This window comes from Crocodylus siamensis, chromosome 5, assembly GCF_052110815.1.
Source record: "Crocodylus siamensis isolate JL-2025a chromosome 5, ASM5211081v1, whole genome shotgun sequence".
Lineage (NCBI taxonomy): Eukaryota > Metazoa > Chordata > Crocodylia > Crocodylidae > Crocodylus > Crocodylus siamensis.
The window spans coordinates 20,135,215-20,159,153 of record NC_143399.1 but is presented as its reverse complement, the minus strand read 5'-3'; the positions used below and the strand labels follow the sequence as shown (position 1 = coordinate 20,159,153).

At 42.6% G+C, this 23,939-nt stretch overlaps 1 protein-coding gene across 3 annotated transcripts in view; it reads left to right on the top strand.

The window, feature by feature from the left end:
* Positions 1-23,939, top strand: part of NEGR1 (neuronal growth regulator 1) — a 658,921-nt gene that overhangs the window by 435,801 nt on the left and 199,181 nt on the right. For all 3 annotated transcript variants that reach the window (XM_090049615.1, XM_090049617.1, XM_090049614.1), the window contains exon 4: positions 14,176-14,307. In XM_090049615.1, the coding sequence (XP_089905741.1) occupies positions 14,176-14,307 (132 nt within the window). The remainder of the gene's footprint in view (positions 1-14,175; positions 14,308-23,939) is intronic.

The following is a 23,939-nucleotide window of genomic DNA, read 5'->3' as shown; positions in this document are numbered from 1 at the left end:
TGTTTACACTCCCATGCTATGTCTGCTCTTATGCTCATAGCGTTCGGCTTCCTTGCAGCCTCCTGGGTGTTTGCCATTCCACCTTTGTTAATATATCAGCAAAACAATTCAAGGGCCAGTTGATGATAGAGGTCTGTCTTTGTCTCCTCCCTCTATCTCTTTAGCTTTATGGGTAACCCAAGTCATGCAACCTTGTAACAACATATCTAATATAAACACTTAAAACAGAAATCTACGATAAAACCCATAATCCATCACATAGGCTATTGCTGTTAAACAGTAAGTGAGATTGGTTAAAGTGCTTCAGTACTTATCATAGAATCATAGAAGTAGGGTCAGAAGGGACCTTGTAGATCTTCAAGTCCGACCCCCTGCCGGGGTAGGAGAAAAAACTGGGCTCAAATGATCCCAGCTAGGTAGGCATCAAGCCTCCTCTTAAAGACCCCCAGGGTAGGAGCCAGCACCACTTCCCTTGGAAGTTAGTTCTAGATCCTAACTGCCCTAACTGTGGAGTAGTTCTTACAGATGTCTAATCTAAACCTACTCTCCAACAACTTACGGCCGTTATTCCTTGTTATGCTGGTGGGGCTAGGGGGAAACAAGGTCTCTCCCAAACCCTTCTGGTCCCCCCTAGTGAGTTTATAGACTGTCACCATGTCCCCCCTCAGCCTTCTCTTGTGAAGGCTGAACAGGTTCAGGTCCCACAGTCTCTCATTGTAGGGTCTGCCCTGTTGTCCCGGGATCATTCAGGTGGCCCTCCTCTGGACCCTCCCAATGTTGTCCACATCCCTCCTGAAGTGGGGCGCACAGAACTGGACACAGTACTCTGGCTGTGGCCTGACCAGTGTTGCATAGAGTGGGAGGATCACCTCCTTGTTCCTGCTAGAGATGCACCTGTGGATGCACGACAAGGTCCGGTTAGCCCTGCCAACCGTGACCTCGCATTGTCAGCCCATATTTATCTTGGAGTCAGTAATGGCTCCGAGATCCCTTCCTGCTTCCCTGCTCTCAAGAAGGGAGTTTCCCATCTTATAAGTGTGCTGCTGATTACTACTGCTCAAGTGCAACACCCTGCACTTATCAGTATTGAAGCGGATACTGTTTTTGCTAGCCCACCCCTGTAACTTATCTAGGTCTTGCTGCAGTCTTTCCCTCCCTATTAGCGTGCTCACCTCACCCCAAATTTTGGTATCATCAGTGAATTTAAACAGGTTGCATTTCACCCCATCATCCAAATCGCTGATAAAGAAATTGAACAGCACAGGCCCAAGGACTGAGCCCTGGGGGACTGCGCTGCCCACTTCACCCCAGGTCAAATATGACCCATCCACCACCACCCTCTGAGTGTGACCCTTCAGCCAATCTGCAATTCATCTGACTGTGTAGGCATCAATGCCACAGTCGCCTAGTTTTTTAATGAGGATGGGGTGGGAGATGGTGTCAAAGGCCTTGCTGAAGTCTAGAAAGACTATGTCCATGGCGACACCTGCATCCAATGGTTTTGTGACCTGATCATAAAAGGCAATCAGGTTGGTGTGACATGACCTGCCCCTAATGAAACCGTGCTGGTTGTCCTTGAGCATCATCTCTGAGGCTGGCCCAAAGCAGATGTGCTCCATGATGATCTTCTCAAAGAGTTTCCCTAGGATTGAGGTAAGACTGACGGGCTTATGGTTGCCCGGGATCTCCCTCCTCCCTTTTTTAAAGATGGGGACCATGTTGGCTATCTTCCAATCATCTGGCACCTGGACCGAGCACCACGAGCACTCGTAAAGCCATGCCAAGAGCCCTGGAATAACCCCTGCTAGCTCCCTCAACACCCTGGGGTGGAGAGCATCTGGACCCACTGATTTAAACACGTCCAGCCCCTTCAGAAGCTCTCTAACCTGGTCCTTCCCAACCTGAGGTCTGGAGGCATTCCCCTCGAGTCCATCTTGCATCACGGTGGGGAAATCCCGGTCCCTGCCCAAGAAAACAGAGGTGAAGAATTGGTTAAAGAGGTCTGCTTTCTCCTCTGGCGCAACCACCAGATTGCCCAGAGGATCTTGCAGGAGCCCCACATTTCCTGGTGCTTTCTTCATCCTCCCTATATATTTGAAAAATATATTATCTTTGATTTTGGACGCAAGTCCTAGCTCTATGTCTGCCTTAGCTTTCCTGACAGCCCCCCTACAGGCCTGAGCAGAGGAGGTATACTCCTCTTTGGAGATAGCACCCCCCTTCCACGGGGTGTACACCGCCTTTTTGGCAATCATACTTACTGTGGATAAGTACCTCCTAGTGTAGGGATAGATTATCCAAGGTAGATTCAACAGAAGTTGTCATAAAATTGCATGGATTATGAATGGGGAGAGCTAATTGAATAACAAAGAACAAATGGATTTTAACTGGGTGACCACATGGGTGACAGTGATCATCACCTGCTGGAATTCATCATCCAGTGCAGGGTGTTGAGGGCTTATACCAAGACTAAAGCCCCTGACTTCAGAAGGGCCAACTTCAGTGAACTAAAGAGATTAGTGGGGGAGGCACTGAGGGCCCAAAATGTAGAGGATATGGGAGTCCATGAGGGATGGTCGTACCTTAAGGGGACAATCCTCCAGGCTCAGAGTGTGACACCCTGAGGGTAAGAAGCGGGGTAAGAGTACTCTGAAATCCCTATGGCTCAGCAAAGGCATTCAAGAATGCCTGGGGGCCAAAAGGGAGGCGTACACCAGGTGGAAGGGAGGGGCTATCACCAAGGAGGAATACTCCTCCTTGGCCCATGAGTGTAGGAGGGCTATTAGGAAGGCTAAGGCGGGGGTAGAGCTGAGGCTAGTGACCAGGTTTAAGGACAACAAAAAGTCCTTCTTTAAATACACTGGGAGTAAGAAGAGGGCACCGGGTAATGTAAGGCCCCTGCTAGACTCAAATGGTATTCTTGTGGCTATGCCAGATGAGAAAACTGAAATTTTTAACAAGTTCTTTGTCTGTTTTCTTGGACAGAGACCAGGACAGTTCTCTCACCACATGTAGGGGTAACCTTGGGGATAGCACTGCCAGGCCTCAGGTCTACACAGATGTAGTTAGGGATCTTTTGGAAGGGCTGGATATTTTTAAATTTGTGGGCCCTGATGTCCTCCACCCCACAGGTGTTGAGAGAGCTGGCGAGGTTCATTGCTGTGCCCTGGCCCAGCTGTATGAGCAGTCGTTGTCCATGGGCCATATGCCCGGAGATTGGAAACTAGCTAATGTGGTCCCCGTTTATAAGAAAGGGAGAAAGGACCCAGGAAACTATAGGCCCATAAGCCTCGCATCAGTCTTGGGGAAAATCCTTTAAAAAATTATCAAGGATCACATCTGTGAGGGGCCAGCAGGGGAGATCATGCCCCGGGGAAATCAACATGGGTTTATCAAAGGCAGGTCCTGCCAGACCAACCTGATGGCCTTTTATGACCAGGTAACTAATCCCTGGATGATGGTGTCACCATGGACGTGGTCTTTCTGGACTTTCAGAAGGCCTTTGACACTGTCTCTCACACCATTCTCATTAAAAAATTGAGTGACTGTGGCATTGATGCCTACACAGTTGGATGGGTCAAAAATTGGCTGATGGGGTGCACCCAGAGAGTGGTGGTGGATGGGTCGTATTTGACCTGGTGGGCCTGGGGCCTACAGTGTTCAACATCTTCATCAGCGACTTGGACGAGGGGTGGAAAACACGGTGTCCAAGTTTGCCGATGATACCAAGATGTGGGGAGAGGTCGGCACGCTCGAAGGGCGAGAGAGGCTGCAATTAGATTTAGACAGACTACAGAAGTGGGCAGATGGTAACAGGATGGGGTTGAATGTAGATAAATGCAGGGTGCTGCACCTGGGGAGAAGGAATCCACAGCATACAAACAAGCTGGGGAGCTCCCCCCTTGTGAGCACAGAGGCAGAAAGGGATCTTGGAGCCATTACTGACTCCAAAATGAACATGAGCCGCCAATGCCAGACCACAGCCAGCAAAGCCAGCCGCACCTTGTCATGCATCCAAAAATGCATCTCAAGCCGGTCCAGAGAGGTGATACTCCCCCTCTACGCGATATTGGTCAGGCCACAATTGGAGTACTGCATCCAGTTTTGGGCACTGCACTTTAAGAAAGATGTGGCCTGCCTTGAGAGGGTTCAGAGGAGGGCCATCCACTTGGTTGAAGGGCAACAGGACAGGCCCTATGAGGAGAGGCTGAGGGACCTGAACCTGTTCAGCCTTAGCAACCAGAGGCTGAGGGGGGATTTGGTGGCTGCCTACAAACTTATTAGGGGAGATCAGCAGCAAATAGGAAGGGCCCTGTTCCCCCCAGCAGCACCTGGGGTGACGAGGAACAATGGCCAAAAGCTTCTGGAGAATAGATTTAGGTTAGAAATTAGGAGGCACTATTTCACTGTTAGGGTGGCTAGGATCTGGAACCAACTTCCCAGGGCAGTGGTCCTCACTCCTACCTTGGGTAAATTCAAAAAGAGGTTGGATGAAAACCTGTCTGGGGTCATGTGATCCCAGCGTGTGCTTCTACTAGTGGCGGGGGGTCAGACTAGATGATCTGTTCAGGTCCCTTCTGACTCCAAACTACTATGAAACCATACCTGCACTTTTTTTTAAAGAATTTTGTTTTAGTTGTATGAATTTAGAATATACTATATGACTGCTGTTACTAAACACCATAAATCATGAATACACTTAACAGACTGATTGTAAATAATTTGATCCTGTGCAGCTGAACTATTTACCAGTTCACAAATAGGTATATTTTTTACAATTTTAAAATATGTTTGCCAAAAAATGGACTTGGGAAAATAGTGAAATCAGCAACAATTAGTTATGAAGAAATAACTCTACTCAAGAATGCAGTAATGGCTCTTGCTTTAAGAGGCTTTAAACAGAAATCTTGGAAAACTTGAGGCGTCAGTGGGTTTATTGGAGTCAGATATATTTACTGAGGAAAGATAAAGTAAAACAATAGCCATGAAGGAGGAGATGATGGAGGATACTGCATTAGTGTACTAAAGGCTGAGATAAATTCAATCAAGCTACCGGAAAGGAAGGAATGATAACTGGATGTAGCAAAGTTGAACTTCAATATCTAAATGTTCAAATTCAACACACTGGGAAATAAAATTATACAAAGTGAGGTACGAAGCCAGGAAAAAGAGTTGCTGTTGCAATGAAAAAAAAATTTAAGGGCTCAATTAGGGCTAATTAGTCTCTTCCTAAAAGTCCATAAATTCTTACATAAGAGCTGTGAACAATGAAGCCCACATTAGCCCTAATTATTTAATTTGGCTGTTAAAAAAAAAAAAACTGCCAGATTCCTTAGGCAATTGAAATTTGGGAGAGGAAAAGAACAAATGTGGGGATTTTATTTATTTATTTATTTAAGTGTTCACAGACTGAGAAGTCTATATTTTAATTTTGTCAATTTGTGCCTTCAGACTAGAGATGAAAAGGGTTCTTCTGAAAGGAAATCTTTCACGTGCTTCAGCTCTGTCAAAGGGAATTCTGCATTTCATATTATTTCATTGTTATTGGCTGGTGTTTGGGCTAAGATTGGGACGCATTTTTTGAACAGAACCACGTATGAAGGGGTGAAAACCCACTTGGTCTCCCAGATAATCTGGTAATCGATTGATTGAATACTGTTATTTGTATCTGTAGTATGCATATCCCTTTTGTACTATACAAAGATTTCCAAACACAGGTCCACAAAAGTCAGAGAAAATACTCCAGTAGACATGTCACTGCCATACAAACATGTAAATATTCATCAAATCAATTAACTGGGATTTTTTTCCATTCCAAAAAGCAACAATGGGATCGTAGCATCTTTACTATATAAGTATTCAAATGCAATTAGTTGTCCTTTGTATCAGGATTCTACCTCCAAGGCAGCAAAATCAATACAGAAATGCATTCTGGAAAATGAACTGACCGGGTGTTCTGTGTTCTCTAGTGTGGTGGGTATAAAGAGAAAATTCAAAGTTATTCCAAAATCTCATAGCTTAATAGATCTCAGATGTCTAGTATAGCATGAAAGCATTTCTACTGATTGATAAAAGTTGGTATTACTTCAGCGAGTGAGGAAAATTAAACCAACTACCTCTCTTTTAAAACCAATCTGTACCTTGGTGACTCAGAAGTAGCTATTAAGAAGTACAACTGGAAAAGTTGTGTATGTGGTAAAATATAAATGACTCCTAAAAGTTATTTTTTGTTTGTCTCTGTTGAACAGAACAAAGAAATAAAGTCCTTTTTTTAACAAAGTTCTCTGAGGATTTACTCACCCTTGTTAAGGGTAACACTGTTTACAGTGTCCCTATTCTTTCTTATGCTGTCCTGTTGTTACAGCATTGTTTAATTAATTAGCAGAAATACATATGTTTAATATCTTCAAAACAGCTTTCAGCTTGATTATACATTTTAATCATATATAGCCATTATCTTATCATGCTACTATGCAACATAGCCTCATATCAACACTCAGACATGTTTATGCATGTTTCATCACAAGGAGTAAAAATGGCCTTAAAATAATTATTTATGAAGGAAAGTAATATACAGTGGAAGTATTAAAATGCACTGTAGAAAATGCTTTAAATTTTTCCTTTATTCCCCTTCCCCCCCAATAACAACAGTTATAAATACAATTTTGGTTGGTAAAAACTAACATGAATGGTTCGGTTCCTGAGGAAGTAACTAATACTCTATGTAAAGTGTTATTGGGTGAAATTCTGAGCCCTTTGAAGGCAATGGTAGTTTTGCCAAAGATTTCAATAAAGTAAGGACTTCACCACAGAACTCTAATTCTCACTTTTCCTTTCCCAGTCCATCTGTAAAATACTGCAGAGCCCAACATGAGAAAATTAAATTGTCTTCTGAACCTTTTGTTCATACACTTTGTAATTCAGTTTCTCTTCTTTTTTTTTTTTTACTTATGGCTGCCCCTTTGTTCAGCTGGCTATGCAGAAGTAGCAGTATTTTTTTAATTCATTGCCTTTGTTCACTAATAGAAGTGTGTATATAATCCATTTTTTACTAGATCATTATTAGTTATATCCAAATGCAAAATAAGGTTTTTTGCTTTTGAAGATTAAATGCAATATTGTTAGTATAAAAATGATTAAAATTCAACACTTTAATTGTATTTCTTGGTACAGTGTCTGCAAAATAATTTCTAATGTGATTTGGAAAGAAAATTCCATGGAAATAATGAGCTTTTAAAAAGAATTATTAAATTTAATTTCCCCATTTTCAAACTACATCCATAAATGAGTTGAAAGGTTGTAAAGTGCACATACTTTATAAAAATATGCATGCCATAGTAGTACACTCATTTCAATAATCAGTATCATATCCCTTTATTCGTACACAAGTTTTTTAAAGAGAGTGCTGACAGACCCTTAAAAATAGCAGCATTTCAGTACACTGCTCTAATAGGAATCAGTCAGGCATTCCCACCAAGTTTCTGCATAGTAATTATGATGAGTTAGAGTAGAAGTAATTTGTTATTCAGCACCCTCTCTTTCCAAAAGTACCAAAGAGCCATCTTTTGCCAATACATACATATATACTCTCTTTCCCAGTAGATATCGTTTCTGTTGTTATATTTCAACTGAGCTGAGGACTGCTTACTAGATCTCAGAACTAATGCTAGTTGCGTGGTAGCAGAGTTGTGCCAAATACATAAAACTGTCATTTCTGTCAATAAGGAGTGGCAGCAATAATGACCTTGTCTGAGGTCAAATATTATTATCGTGTTCAGGCTGCAAAGCAAATGGTAAAAGTACAGCTACAGTCAAAGAATAGTTTAGAAGACCAGAGATGGGAGAGATGAAGTTAGGGTATCCCTTTATGTATTATGTGTGCAGAAAACCCAAGAAGCTTTAAAAACTTGGACTTTCAGAAAAGAGCATTTGTTAGTGGTTAGCGACTCTAACAGTGCATATCTGTGTGTGTGTGTTTTACTTCCAAAGCAGCCATTGTCTTCTTTTGAGGCTGATCAGGGTGTCCAGACTGTGGAATAAACTTCCTCCAGTGGTAGTACAGTCACCTACCCTGGAAATCTTCAAAAGGAAACAGGACAGTCACCTCGCTGGAGTCACTTGACCCCAGTTGTCTTTTCCTGCCTAGTGCAGGAGGACTGGAGCCAGTGATCTAGAAGGTCCCTTCCAGCCCCTAAAACAATTCATAGATTGTTTATAAGAACTGAATAAAATATCAATTACCCCAAAAAGAACATGTACCCTCTTTATGGGATTTCACTATATATTCAATCCCAGGAGAAGCTTAGAGTGATAAATTTTTAATTTCAGAATGTTATAATACCGTATTTACTCAGATAGAAGGCAACCGTGATTATAAGATGACTTCCCAGAAATTAGATTTTATATATGGAAAATTTGTAAATTTGTTATAATTTTCCAGGTATAGAAGCTAATGGAGGTTTGCCATGAATTTTTCCCCCTCCCATTGCTACAGTAGGGAAAACAAATCGGCGTAAGGTAGCCCCTTTGCTTTCTGCTTCCCCTCAACTTTTTTCCCCGATAGCTCATTTCCCCTCTCATTACTGAAAGGCACTGTTCCTCCTGAGTGCAGGGAGGTGAAGAGCAAATTTGAAAACAATGACTTTGAAACTGACCATGGCTGTGGCAGTTTGCATAAAGTACCCGTGCACTTAACTCATCCACAATTGATGCATTTTTACCTTTCTGAAACTGCTGCAAGTTTAAGCACAGGTACTCCATAAACACACTTTTGAGCAGCACTTTGATACCTAATGATATGAAGTACAAAATGGACGTATCTACGAGACGTTTACTGTGGAGTTGCCTTATTAGCTCCGCAGTAAAGTCTGTGACTACACACGTGGCCATATTGGGCTTCAGTAAACTAATAAACACTACTGTAGGTTAGTACTTGTGAACACAAGTGCTATCCTGTGGCAGTGTTATTTGGCATGTAACAACACACGTGTAGACGCTGACAGGGCTGGCTGGGGCATAAGTGTACTTCAGTGTGGGGGCTGCCTTCCAACTAACCTCACACTGGACAGCACTTACGCCCCCGCCAGCCCCTCCGCAGCATGGTGAGCTGGGTAGGAGCAGCCCCAAGCTGATCCCCTGGGCCTCCTGCCAGCCAGGCCTGCAGTCCTGGGCACACATGTAAACGCAGTGCCCGGGAGCAGTAAATTCTGAAATGAACTGCACCAGAGTTCATTCAGTCACATTAATAGTGCGTGTAGACACACCCTCTGTGTATGATATTAGTCCAAAGCCAGACTCATGATTTACCACATAGCTTATTGGGCTGGACACCAACAGAGTCAACAGCATTTCAGGCCAGGGTGACCCCACAGCTCAGCACTGCTCAGTCTGTGTATGTACTCCGAATACCCTCCCACAAAGGAGCCATGTGCTAATTATCCCCTATTTGTGACTGGAATCAGGACTTCTTGTTATAGGTCTTGGATGCTCCAACAATTTATGTGCAGATGTGCATGCCAACCTGGTCCATCTTCATCTCATGGAGGGTCGGACACACTAATTATATGCAGGCTGAGACTGGTGTCAACAGAGAGATTCTTTGCAGGTTGGGGTATGCAGAGAAGAGAAGGGATTGTGTATCCTATTCTTTTTTGCTCAGCTGTATATGTTCAGCATCCTGCTGTTTCTGTAAGGTTGTCAGAGGTTACCCGTTGTGATTGGTCTTTTATTTCAACTGTACTTATATAAGCTGAAACTCTGATAAGCACAGAGACCACGCTTCTCCACTGCATCACCCCTTAAACAACAACCTATCTACCCCTTGTGTGAAAGCTACTGTACTCCTAACTATATAGACACCTACAGAGAGTATATAAAAGAGCTGTGGCTGTGATCATATCTACTGAGAGGTTGTGATATAGCTTCATTACTTGTCTGCTGGATAGGACAGTGGATTTGCTACCCAAACACAGCAGGATGTACCAAAACAAAATGTGATTTCTTTAGATTTGAGTTGTAACATGAATATCTTCCCTAATGAAGCCATGATGAGATTTTGCAATTGTTGCTATGAACCTTATGAGCCTAAGTTATACACTTTGCAAGATTATTGTGTAAAGTCTTCACTAATTTTCACAGTGAATAGTTTTCAAAGCCCAAGGTCAATTTTCAAAATACACTGTTTCATGTATTCTACAATAGTATACATAGTAGTGTACACTCAGCTGTACCACAATGCATACAAATAAATACAGCATATATTTTATGCAGTACAAGCAGAAAACATATGTTTCTGTTCAGAGAAATAGTAAATAATTTTTTTCTAAAAGTTGATTCAACCTGGCCACAGTGGAACATAACAGCAACCATCCATATGAACAGTAACAGCTGGTCTTTTGTGGAAGCTTCCTTTTCATAATGTATCCCTTCTGAACAACATGAGGAAAAAACATCCATCTTGATGCAATTTACCTTATCCTATAAATTATTTCTTTAGATTTGATCACTGTTCATTTCAATTCACAATACTTTTTATTGCAATTTTATCATTACTTCATTTGGAACTATTGTTTTCTCGTGACCAGAACTAAAGAGGATATATATTCCTCCAAGTTAGACATGCCTAATATCTGTGCACCTGGTGCTAAGAATGGAACCAAAAGCTATGGAGTAGTCCCCTTACTCTGGAGTAAGGAAGAGAACCTGAGGACATAAGAAAATGCCTATAGGAAAAAGTTACCGTGAGGTAGGCTAGCGCATAAACTTACAGTGCACTTGCTATCCTGAAGGAAATTCATGGTAGCTTACACCACCGTCAGTGAGAGGTAAGGTGCATTGTATTCTCTATCAGGGCTCATGCTAGAGAAGATATCTTTAAGAAGACCAACAACATTTTTGCCAAAAAAAAAAATCTTTAATTGCAAGCTTTTGGGTACAAAAACCCTTCATCAGGCATAGGAAAAAAGATCGTAAAAGTTCTCCTGGGTAGAAATGAGAGTTCATAGTTCATAGCATTTCACAGAGGAGACAGTAGATGGAAAGCTCATCTGGGCAGGCAGTTCTTAGCTTGTAAAGAGTCTTTCAGCTCTCCTGTGAGGTTCTGTTATGATGTAAATTACCTTGAACCAAGGCAGGAGTAGCTCAGGATTTAAATGTTCACAGTTGTTTTCCCCTTGGGAAAATATGAAGATTTCATTTCAAAATATAACAGAAATATTCTCCATGTGGCTTTCCATGGTGTCTTTCCATCATCTGCCTTTTATTAATAACTGGGTTCTTAGCCAGAAGGAGGGAGTCCTGGGTTTTAAGTGTCCTTCAGCATGAGATGATTCCAAGCCACATTTCCAATCTTCTAGGTCGGTGCCCCAATCACCAGGGTGTAAACCTTCCAGCCCTCCTATTGAAGTTTGACTACTTGTAACAAAGAATGTAAAATTCACAAACAAGTGCTGGGGTCATAATACCCCAGCCAAATATCTATCCAGCCTCCACTTGAAGACCCCCAAGGTAGGAGAGTGCACCACCTCTTTTGGGAGTCCATTCCAGAGCCTGGCAGCCCTAACTGTAAAGTAATGCCTCCAGATGTCCAGCCTGAACCTTCTCTCTAACAGTTTGTGGCCGTTATTCCTAATGTAAGAAAGAACGATCCTCGCTCTTCCAATTGGTAGGGAAGAGTCCTGGGTTCTGGTCCCTAGTAGGTGGACTCTTTATTAGGGCTGTGCAAAGCTTCAGTCCCTGATTCAGTTCTTCAGCGTTTCGGCCGGATTCAGTGGCCAAATCTCCGAATCCGAATTGAATCAGGAGAGCCTTTAATCTCTCTGCATTGAATTGCAACCCTGCAAATCAATTTGGAAAGATTTGGCAATTCAGATATAGACACAGCTTTAAATGTTTTTTCTACATACCTCAAGGCACCAGACAACTTGTGAATGCTGTGATCCTGGGGCAGATGGAGTGTCCCATAGGAGTATGGAGGACTCCCCAGCGCACTTGGCAGCAGACCCAGAAGTGGACCAGAAGTACTTCCAGGTCATCCAGGAAGTATGCACCCCCCCCAGGCACCCCAGCTTGGCAACTGGTTCCTCCTGGGTCTGGGGGTCACCCGGGGTCCTCCCATAGCTGATCATCGAGCCAGGGGGCCTGGGTGGACATGCAAATGGAATGGAAGTACTTCTGGTCCACTTCTAGGTTCATTACTAAGCACTCGGGGGGGGGGGGGGCATGCTGCAGTGGGATACTCCATCTGCCCCCACACTGCAGCGTTCACAAGCCATGCCTGGCATCTCAAGGTATGTTGAAAAAACATTTAAAGCTGTGTCTGTGGCTGAATCATTGATTCTCCAAATCAGCATTGAATATTCAGATTCAGATTTGGCCAAATCGAATCGGGGGCAGTGATCCGAATCAAATATGGCCCATTTTGCACATCCCTACTCTTCACGTATTTTACATTAGCAAACCAACAAAAACAATCCTGGGACAACTGACCAGAACATAGGATTTCCCCTTTCCAACTGAGTGCCATAACCACTAGGCTACAGAATTATTTTCCTTCTTGCCATTAGGCTGTTGTATACCTTGTATATAGCTTGGTGTGACAAGGTACCACCACATCCTTTGGTTGGTTCTTCGTTGTGTTGGATCTGTGTGGATAACTACTGCCAGCAATTCCTTCCCACCCTGAAACACATGTATTCCAATATGTGGTTTATTATAACCGTTATTGAGTACTGTGGTAACATTTTATTAATGATTTTTGTTATACTTTATATTATGCTGTGAATGTTTAGCTTTCTTTGTGCAGAGTGTTCTATTTGTTCTATATCATAATGAAAAAAGAAAAGAGAAAGTACTAGTAATATTTATAATATTTTTTATCTGAAGGATCCCAGTAAATCTGGCAATAGTCCATTCCACTTGCAGGTCCACCCAGATATCAGTAAATCTGGCAATAGTCCTAAGAAGTGTTGTGGAAGTCAAGGCACAAAGAGCTAAATGGGCTTGGCAAAGTCTCTGCATGTCAATGCCAGAACCACCAACTTTTTTTAAAGAGAGAGGTCTTTTATTTTGAATCACAAAATTATCCTTAATCTTCAAAATAGTAACTTCCCTAGGAAGTGATGTATATGCATAACTGGCCATGTCTACATGTTTGTTAATGTGCAGTGGTTAGTGCACATTTCATTTAGTACTTGTATTATCAAGTGTTACATAACTGCGCAGGAACCAGAGTTACTGTACAGTAGCACTGGCAAATGGCTTTTTAGTGATGCTACTATTCAGCGGCCTAATAATACCACTCAGTAGTATATTAGCACTGTCCATGCTGTGGTGCACTACTGCACAGTATTACTATTAGGCTACTGCACAGTTAGCATCTTGTGTAGATGCAGCCACTGAGTATTTGTTAACTTGGTTTTACATCAAGTAGATTTGTATCAAGCACTGTTTGTTATGATGACTGTTAGAGTCTTTCCTGAGTTTTTATTTTATGTCAGTTGTTCACTGAAGTAAAAATGAGTGTCTCAGGTAAAAATTGTGTGAATATATTAACACAACATAAGGAGTCCTCAGCAGAAAAAAATGGCTATTCCAGGGCTCGTTTTTTGTTTCTTCTGTTTCATAATTTGTGAAAGTAAGCATCTTGTGTATACATAGATAAGGGTAAACTACAAATGAGTAGATGCCAAAGCTATTACCAAAATGTTTTGAATTGGATATTTTAGTCAAAGTGATTTTTCCCCCCGCAGGAAAAATATATAAAATATACCACTTTCCCAGACAAATGTTACCTATAGCTTGTAAAAGTCAGCATATACAGAACTGTATTGGTGAATTGCATATACAGTGCCAGAAATAGTTAAGCACAGTTGTAAAATGGGCATAGATCTATTTGATGCATGTTCTGGATAGGGAGCTGTAATCAATTATAAGTACATGTGGTTATCCATTCCTGAGGAAGCAATTGTTAAAACATCACTTGTTAAGCTTTCATTCTCTGCCTTAGAATTGTTTTCTGTACGTAGGAGAATAAAGACTGTAATAAGTGCTTGGTGTTGTCAGCAATATTGAGTAGAAAGTCATGATTTCGTTGTTTTTACTTGAATGAGGCTTCAGGCACCTCCAGTTAAACTTCCTGTAATTTCTTCTCTGTGATTCTTTGGTTTTTCATTTCAGCAAAACCTTTTGAAAGTGGTCAATATCTGGACATCTATGGAATTACAAGAGACCAAACTGGGGACTATGAATGCATTGCAGAAAACGATGTTTCAGTCCCAGATGTGAGAAAAGTAAAAGTCACAGTAAACTGTAAGTTGTAATATTTTAATCATTACATTCAATGAAAACAGTTGTGGAAATAATATAGTAAAATCCATAGACAAATAACAAAACATAGCTGACTCTGATGGAACTGTAGATTTTTTCTGTTTTGGAGGAGTAATACAATTTCTCCAACACAAACCAACATAGGATTTCCCCCTTTCCAACTGAGTGCCATAACCACTAGGCTACAGAATTATTTTCCTTCTTGCCATTAGGCTGTTGTATACCTTGTATATAGCTTTCCGATGTTTAAGCACTAAATTAAACTTCACAAAAGGCAGATGATGTAAAATAAAGGGTCAGACATTCCCTCTGTCCACACAATTGAAGGATGGGAATGATGGATGTATTTGCACGTTTCCTGCTTTTGTAGATTTATGGCAGAGTCTCTGGTAGTGCTATTTTTTTCTTTTTGCAAACTGGGGGCTAAACTATGTAATTCCTAGGTATACGAATAGGATTGGAATCGTTCCGTCAGCGCGTTGTATATTTTGCTTTTCACTGCTTGGATGGTAATATAAGAAAAAAGGTCTTTCTGAAGTGAACTGCTTTTCTGTTCAGATCATTTTTAACTATGGTCTATCTCAGTGGAATATAGAAAATAGTATCACTGAAAGTGTATTAAATATCAGGACTTGTTATGATATAACCCTCATATAATAACATGAAAAACTCTGCTAGGATACAATTCTTTCATTAATAGAGTGCAGCTGTTCTCAATGGAAGTACATGAGATGCACCATAATGTACAGTAACAGACTATCAAGTCTGTCCTTTGTAGGATTTTTATGTCCATAGAGTGCCTTCAGATATGCATATATACTACATCAGAAGCACTTCTTGAAATTGTTAACCCTATTAAAAGTTTTTTCCCCCAATATCGAAAGATATCCATTAATATTGAAGACAAATAATATAACAAAATAGTAATTGTATATTTTTGCAGTTTGAAGAATATCGAAGTACTTTATACACAGCACATGTAAAAATATGAATTTTAATGCAGTCTCCTTTTAAGTTGAATTTTGTGAATTCTACAATAATTTTGTGCTTGTAAATCTATGGAAACTTTAATAATGTGAAAATAACAACTTAAACTGAAACCACAAGGAAAGTTTTAGGTGGACTGAATCCAACGCCTTAAACTATTATGTAGCTAAATCCCCAAATTTTACACCCATTCCTCTTTTGAAAGCTGCCATGCCATCTTAAATAATTACAAATTGTCAGGACTTTGCTCTTCAAAAGAAGCAGAAGCTCAGTACCTGTAGTGCCCCGTTACGAAGGCAGTTCAGTTATGAGTCAGAGGGAGGAGTCCAGCTTGCTAGACTATATGCATTACAGAATACATTACCTGATTTTTTTTTCTTGCAGATCTCCAATATGAGCACTAATTAGATTTTGCCTTGTTTACTTCTGGAAATGGCATGGTTATAGGTCATGTTTTAAGATAAAGTAGATTATTGCAGTGACCCTTATAGTGGTCTGATCTGTACAGCTAAGATTCTGCCACACTTAATCAGATGGACTAGTACTTATATTGATTGTCGATGTGAAGGAGGCAGCGCCTGGGCTTCAGTAAATATATGTAGATCTCAGTACCACCATCAGATACAGCACAATTCACCATGACTGACATCCTTGACTTCAGGGTGGTCCAGGATGGCAATACATAGAAATATTGCAGATAAGATTTTAAACTTGGCAAAACCATAATATTGGGTCCCTGCCTCCCCTGATTCTGGGGTGTTGGTCTTTCCTATTTCAGTTTCCTCTACAAGGAGCAGAGTCCTCTCAGTATCTGATAACCCATCCTCTCTCTTTCCTTCAGCATTACCTAGCAATATTTGCACCCCCCTCTGCTCAGGTTTCTGCAAGTCTTCCATTCCTAGGGTCCCACTTGCCCACCCTTCCTTGCCTCTTCCATTTTCATCCTTCTTGGGCTATGATCTTTGGAGATACCTGGCTCCTTCTGAAGCTCCTAGATTGTTTTTAATGTATTTGCCATAAAGAATAATTATGTGGTAAAAAAGATCGCTGTACAAAGGTATCTTTTAGTTATAGAATTTAGCTTAATCTGTTAGCACACCAATATGTGTCCCTCTCCATACCAGTAGGTATGCCTGCACAGTGGTTAGAAGTGTAAGCAAATAGCTTAGACAAACGAGCTTTAAATCTGCTAACCCCCAGGTGCTTTAGCAAGGTATCTGTAGCAATGCAAAACTCCTATAGATGCAAACCCTTCTGGGCAGATAACTAGGTATTTAACCCATGCTAAGGGCTTTTGCTACTTCAGCTGCACTACTAGCAATACCTGAGCAGCTAGGTTTAAAACTAGATTGGGTATCTTGATTTAAGCTGCTGTCATACCTTTAACTACAGTAGAGACATACTATTTGCCTGAATTCAGCACAAACTTCTATAGGCTCCTGGGCCTTTGCTAGGGCCAGGCTGAGTAGTGTTTGCTTTTGATAATAAACATTATTGAAGAAATGCAAAACTAAGAAGAAACAGCTTGTACATGTAAAGGATTTGTAATAGTCAGCTAATTGCTTGTACATTTTTGTCTGTCTCTGTACATAACTTGTCCAGTAGCCAGTTGAGCTAAAAGCAGAAATACTCCCAACATCTGTTCCCTACTATAAACACTTATTCATTCTGACTAGACAGAAGAATGACTTACTACATGCACGATGTTTCAAGCTAAAGCTTTCATGTGCCCCCTCCAGTGATCAAACTACTATTTATGTTTTAGTTGCATTGGGTTTTACATGTAACAGTGCAGATAAGTGGAGAGTACTGAAATAGCAAAGGCTTAATTCTCAGCTGTACTGAATAAGAGTCCGATTTTGGGGCTGGCTGGGGTTCTTACCAGCTACATTGTGAATAGACTCTTCCAGTAGCCTAAGGCCATCAAAACAAATGCCCTAGTCCTGTTCTTTTACATCCCCATTTAGTTTTCTCCCAGACCAAATCTTGTCACTGTTTCTCCATACAGAGCAGGGCAATAGTTGTGCAGGCTTTACATCTCTGGGTATTCCATAATACGCAGTTATTAGCAGCTCTAAATTCTCTTTGTGCCACACCATATCCAGGGTTCAGAATCTAGCTTTAAACTACTAAATTACAATTAGCAAAAGGACTTTACATTTGTAATCTCTTTCAGCAGAATCCCAGTGCCTCTATGGGTCTATCGTGTGTTGTGCCTTCTGCCTGAAATCCGTGAAATGATGTTTTCTACAGTACGAGCAAACACATAAAAGATATGGTGACAGCCATAGCATGAGTTGTCACTGAGCTCAACCCAAGTCCTTCATCTACAGTCACACACAGATCTCTTCTACTTGAAGTAAAGCAGTACCTCCACTGTTGTCAACAGGAGTAGGGTTTTTAGCCCCTCTGGGTATCTCTGCCTCATTGCCGCAGCATGCCTTGGCCAGTGTGTTTCCAGCAATGGCACACCCACCTGCTATGGTTTGCATGCTCCAAGGCCACAAATATGCTCAGGGCTCAACCCCAGAAGCCTAGCTCAAGCACACGAGAGACTGAGGTTCAACAACTTGAAGGGACACTCCCCAACAGCCTCACTGATGCATTTCTAAGGTGAAAGTGTGATTGAAGGAGTGAGGTGTTCCTGGGAATATTCCAGCTGTGACAAGCTATAGTCACAGTGCAAAACATACTTTTCCTGAACTAACCACTAGATGGGGATCCAGTACATTGCCTGTATTATTGTATTGATCCGAATCCAAGATGACCCAGTAATAATTAGCTTCTATACATGGAAAATGTATAAATTTGTTATAATTTTCCATGTATAGAATGTGATAATTGGGGGATCATCTTAAATTTGTTGCCTGTCCGTTCCCCTGTCCCCCCTCCCCACCTCCCCATATACACACAGACTGCTGAAGCAGAAAAAGCAGTGGGGGCCAGACAGTGGAGGATATAGCTGGGGAAAAGAGATGACGGTAGGCAGGGTCAAGCTTCTTGATCCCTGTCCTGTGGCCCACTCTGCCCCCCCACCCAATACTGGCTGCCTTGGGCCCCTTGCACCCCTTCCCTCTGTTTCCCCTGTGAAGCCTCTTGCCCCCCGCCTTTGCCCCATCTCCCTCCCACACCCCCGTCCCATGCTGCTTACCCTTGTGCTGGCTCCAGCAGGCTACTTTTGCACTCCCACCTAGGGTAAAACCCATGCCTGCTCCAGCCCCTGCCCAGCCTGGGGGCAGCAGTGGTGGCATAGCTGCTCCAGCCCCAGCTATGGGCCTGGCCAGAGCTGCCGTGCTACAGCCATGGCTTCTGAGCCAGGCTGGGGACAGACCAAGCTCTTGCTCTGTGCCCCAGGCAAAGGCTGCTGGAGCAAGGGTAAGTGGTAAGGGATGGTGGAGTGGGGCAGGCAGGGAGGGCAGAGACTGCAGGAGAGGGACATGGAAAGAAAAAGGTCACAGCGGGGTAGATGGAGGGTGGGGAGGGCAAAAGGCTGAGGCTGCAGAGGGGAGCAAGCAACAAGGGCAGAAGGTGGGGGGGGGGGGGGGGGGGGCAGGCAGAAGCTGCTGCTCTGTCCCTGGCCCTGACCCTAGTGCCGGATTGGGGCTGGAGTTGCAGCAGCTGCCTGTGTCCCATCCCCATTCCTCCCCGCCTCATACTTGATTACCAGATGTGGGGCCTTTCCCCCCATGTTAAACAAGGCGGGGGGGTGGTACATATTCCTCCTGGGATAGAGAGAGATATGTCTTGAGAAAAGCAAGAACTTTTCTTTTGGGATTTGGTTTGATCTGAATTTAACACAAACCACAGATTTTTGGTTTTCCAAAAGAATTAAAAGCTGCCTGGACCCTGTGTCTGCTCAGTGAAGCTGATGCTCGAGGAGCTCCTGATTTCATTGTAGTTTGGAGCATCCCCAACCCTGGGGCAGCCCCTCCAAGATTTCTGCTTTTCTGGTAAAATGCATGGTGTCTTTACATTGCAGATTGCTGTGTAATATAGAGGGTCCCGTAGCCAGTTGGGGTACTGGAACCAGTCTCACCATGAGAGAACAGAGCTCAGCATAAGCTTTTTGGCAGAGTAAGTTAGCTCCACTGAACTCTGCTGCTGCAGCTAGGCTCCTCTAAATCCTTGTGGCAGCTTGTACTCTACTTTGCTGTCTGCAGCCTGCAATCTGCCGTGTACACATATACTGCATCTCATAAAATTTCTGACCAGCTGTAGTGCTAAAGTGCACCAGAATAAAACCCCATGTTTGGACATCACTCTCTGGCAATCCCCTCAAGGATTTAACCTTAGATGTTTTGCAGCTGGAAAACCCAGGCCTCTAGAACTTAAGATAAAAGAGTAATTCCCTTAGCTGGTAATAATAATCCACTGTGAAGCTGGCACCCAAGGAGGACAGGCTATACAGTACAAACATATTCCAGCAGTCTGGATATTTTTGAATGAGCTCATTGGGGGATTTGGGTGGAGGAAACTGTTGGAAAATCCTCCTACCAAGAGGAGTCAAATGCATAATCAGGCAAGAGAGAGAAAGAGCAAGAGTGGAAGGTGAAAAAAGCCGCCTGTAAGCTGTGTGCGGACTCGCCAGGAAGTGAGTGAGGAAAGAAAAATAAAAGTCTCATTGTAGTCCTCTTCAAATCCCTTTTCTCAGACGCTGCTTTAATTTGTTCTGTATGTGAGTGAAGTAACTCCAGCTCTGAGGAAACACTTGCCCAAGACCTTTCTACCCTCATCCTTCCCCTGCAGCCATCTCTTGTGCAGCAGCTCTTCTTTCCTTCATTCCACACAGGCCACATTTGCAGTTTTTGGGGGAACACTATTCCCTCTCATGCTGAATAAAAGCATTGGTCCCATCAATGGTGTCAAGTGATGATCTGAACGGCAAATAGGTGCAGCAGACAGCAGCAAGCAGTTAATCAGTATTATTGTTACTTCTAGGTGTGCGTGAGGAATGCTCATATTGGACGTAGCCCATCGTTCTCCCAGAACTATAGGATCTGTACAAGATGCTTATTTTTCCATATATAATACAGCTCCCTGTCTTCTCAAATAAATACGAACATGGAATATGTTTGGAAACTGGCAAGTACAGTTCCTTGGAGCAAACAGTATTTGCACAGAAAGGTTTATTTTTCCCAGCTGTATCTATTATATACCTGTTCGTATGTGGTTACATACCCTGATTCACAGTCTGCTCCAAAAGGGAGTTTCAGAGGCATGATCAACACGGGTGGGGCAGGCCATCAATTCTGCAAGTGCTTTGCGGCATTATACACTGTCAGTTATTAACTAGGAATTGTTAATAACTGGCAAACTGGCTCTTCAGCTCTTAAACTCGAAATGCCACTACAGTTCAGGCCCAGTTTCTTTTTTTTATGTAAAACCTAATTATGTTTAATTTGTATTTAATTAATATGCTAATGAAATCTGTAAAGTTTTGATAATCGATTCACAGAGATAAAAGAAGGAAAAACCTTCAGATCATTTTGTCCATCTACTGACCAGTGTCAGATTATTCTTAATGGAATATGGTTCAGTCTCATTTTTCTCTGTGTTAAAAAAAATATACGCTGAATAAAATATTCACTTTTGTTAGAAAAGTGAACAAATAAAGATCAAAGCCTCCCTTCGTCTTACTCTTCTTTGGATCCTTTGTTACTGAACAATTTCTCAGACAATATGGCACAAGAGCCTCATGTAGCAGTCTATCTGGGTCTTGGCACTCAAATCCCATTGTCACTTGTGCCCCAAGTTCTGTCTGACATTGAAGAATAAACTTTTTTTGCCTCTTCCACTAGATGAAAAGAAATTTCTGAGTGAACTACTGTATTAACAAGGGGAGAGAGACCAACTGGCAAAAAGATCACAGTCACTTGGTTCTTTGATGTGGAAATTGTGTATCATTTACCACTCCAGTGCCTTTGGACATATTGGAAAGAATTCTGATGTCACTTGCACCATTGTAAATCAGGACTAACTCCTTTGGCTTCTGTGGAATTACTCTAGATTTGCAGCAGTATAACAGCATGCAGTCTGTCCCAGAGGCCTGGATTCCACAGCTATAATTAAAATAGGTGTAAATATTGATAGATGAGCAAAGGTGTATGTGCAAGCAGTGATTCTGCAGTCAGGGAAGTGCAACCAAGGTCGAGCGTTGCTAACAAAACATGCAAGAAACTCCATATCATGCAAATCACTGAAAGCCTAATGAGGGAGTAGCAGCACTTAAAGACTTTAACGAACAGAATAGCATTATGTAGAATTACTAGAGTGGAAGGGCCAAATGGACTAGAGGGAAGTATTTGGAGATCACACATAAATGACAACAAAGAAAAAGGTCTGTTTGAAATTAAAAAAAAAAAATCACAACATTTTTCCTTTATCTACTTTGCCATTGCACACTGAGCTTATTCAGATAACCCTATACATAAAATTTCTCCTTGGCTTAGTATTGCTTCCATTTGTTTTTCATATCCACACACCCTAAACCAATGGCAGCATTCTTGGGACATGCTCTGTTTTGTCTATTTTCCACTTCCCTTTTCTACTTCTAGTGGGGCTTTAAATGAGGCTTCATTATTTATCTTGTGATTCAATTCCTCAATAGACCTTTACCGTGTGTATGGCCAGAATACCAAATGTTACTTCAGAGGCAGCTGTTCCAATTTTAGTCTTAGAGGTAAAAGAAAACACTTACCTACTTTTTCTGGGACAATGGACACTATGGCTAAGGACAGACATTGCTCATACACCAGTATAGGTGATTGAAAACCAGTTTAAATATGTAATACAACCAGCAGACTGGTTTCAAAATAGCCGAGACTGGTTTAAGGACCTACATGAATGTAGTTTCAGACTTAACAGATTTAGGTTAAACCAGTCTATCGAACTTCTGTTCCAGATTCCCTCCAGAAACAAGTTCAGTCTCAATCCCCCAGCCTCCCAGAATGCATTGCAGCCCCCCCACTAACTCTCCTATCATACAGATCAGGCAGGCTAGCCTCTGCCCCAGCTTCTCTGCTCTAGTTAAGCTGGGTGACCCCACCCCTGGGCTGTCACAGGTCTGAGACAGCCTCCCTAGCCTTGCTGGTGGCAGCATGGGGTGGGCAAAGGGAGGAACAGAGCCCTGCCCTGGCCCCAGCTCCTCCCAGCTGGGGTCTGCACAGTGAGGGGGGCTAGGGGGAAGCCCCCAGAGGTGGGAGAACCCCCACTCCTGCTCTGCAGCTCTGCTATCCCAGCCCTGCCCCCTCACCAGTCCCCCTCCTCTTGGCCACAAGGTTAAGGAATAGACTCCTGCTCCGGCCCTCCCAGCCATGGTCTGTATAGTGGGTGGGAGGGAAAAGCTCCTACGGCAGGGGCTTTTCCCCCCACAGTGTGGCTTCACTGGGCTGTAAATGCCCCAGTCCCACCCCGTCACCACCTCCCACCTATCAGCCTTGGGGGCTTTCCCTCCCGTGCTGTGCAGACCCTGGCTGGAGGGCTGGACCAGGGGTCCATTTCCCCCTGACCTGCCCCCTGTGGCTGACAGGTGAAGGAGTTAGTGAGGGGATGGGGCTGGGGTGTCTGCAGCCCAGTGAAGCTGCACTCAAGGGATTTCTCCCCTCTCACAGACTGTGCTTGCCCCAGCGGGGAGGGTTGGGGTGGGAGATCTGTTCCTCCCCACCCTCCCGCCTGTCCCACCTGTGGTTGAGAGAAGGGGCCAGGGGCTGGAGAGGGGGCAGAGATGGGGCATTTGCAGCTACATGGAGGTGAGAGGCATACATGAGACCCCCATTCCTTCCGGCCTTTACCAGTGCAGGCATCTACCTGCCTTGGCCAACTGATGAATGAACGTGAATTCTGTTTACTAATGGTTCAGTCTGTGCAGTTTAGAGAAAGCTGTGTGCATTGAACTGATTTTGCTTCAAGCTTTTTTGACTTCCTGTACTTAGCCTAGAGATGCAAGCTCTTATTGGAAGTAGTGCATGTCTAATGCAGCTTTGCCTTCACTTTGCTTTCTCCCTTTTGCAGTCTTATGATCTGCTAAAGGGGGACCTTTAACAATAATGCAGAAGGATCACTTGATTGACTCAGGGTTCAAGTAATCTTCCATCAGTCTGTCTTCTCCTGGCATCTGCTCTTGTATTACTAATTTAGTGCACATTCTCCAGAGCAGCATACATTTGGCTGTATAATATTATGATTCCCATGTCCAAAATCTAGTCAAAAGAAGCAGTTACTATTATTTTCCTATTGATTAAAAGTTTGCATTATTTACTGCAGATCCGGTAGTGTTGAATAAATCAAGTTTTTACTATGACCTGTAATGTATTGTTGCAATGAACCCTGAGAAATTGTCATGTAGGCAACAGGAATATTTTTAATATGCAAATTCATTGTATATACTAACTGCTCAGTCTTCCAAGTATATACAAGGAAATTATTTGTTTTAAATTACTTTTTGAATTTGAAGTTTCCTGGCTGGGTTACTTCCATCCAGACATAAACAAACAACTTGCTGTCTACGCTTGTAGCATTAGTATTATAACTTCTGCATCTTTTCTTTGAAACATTTTATTGCATAAATTACATTTTTCTGCCTAATATACATGTGGATCTCCATACTCTTTCTTTTGAAATGATGCTTT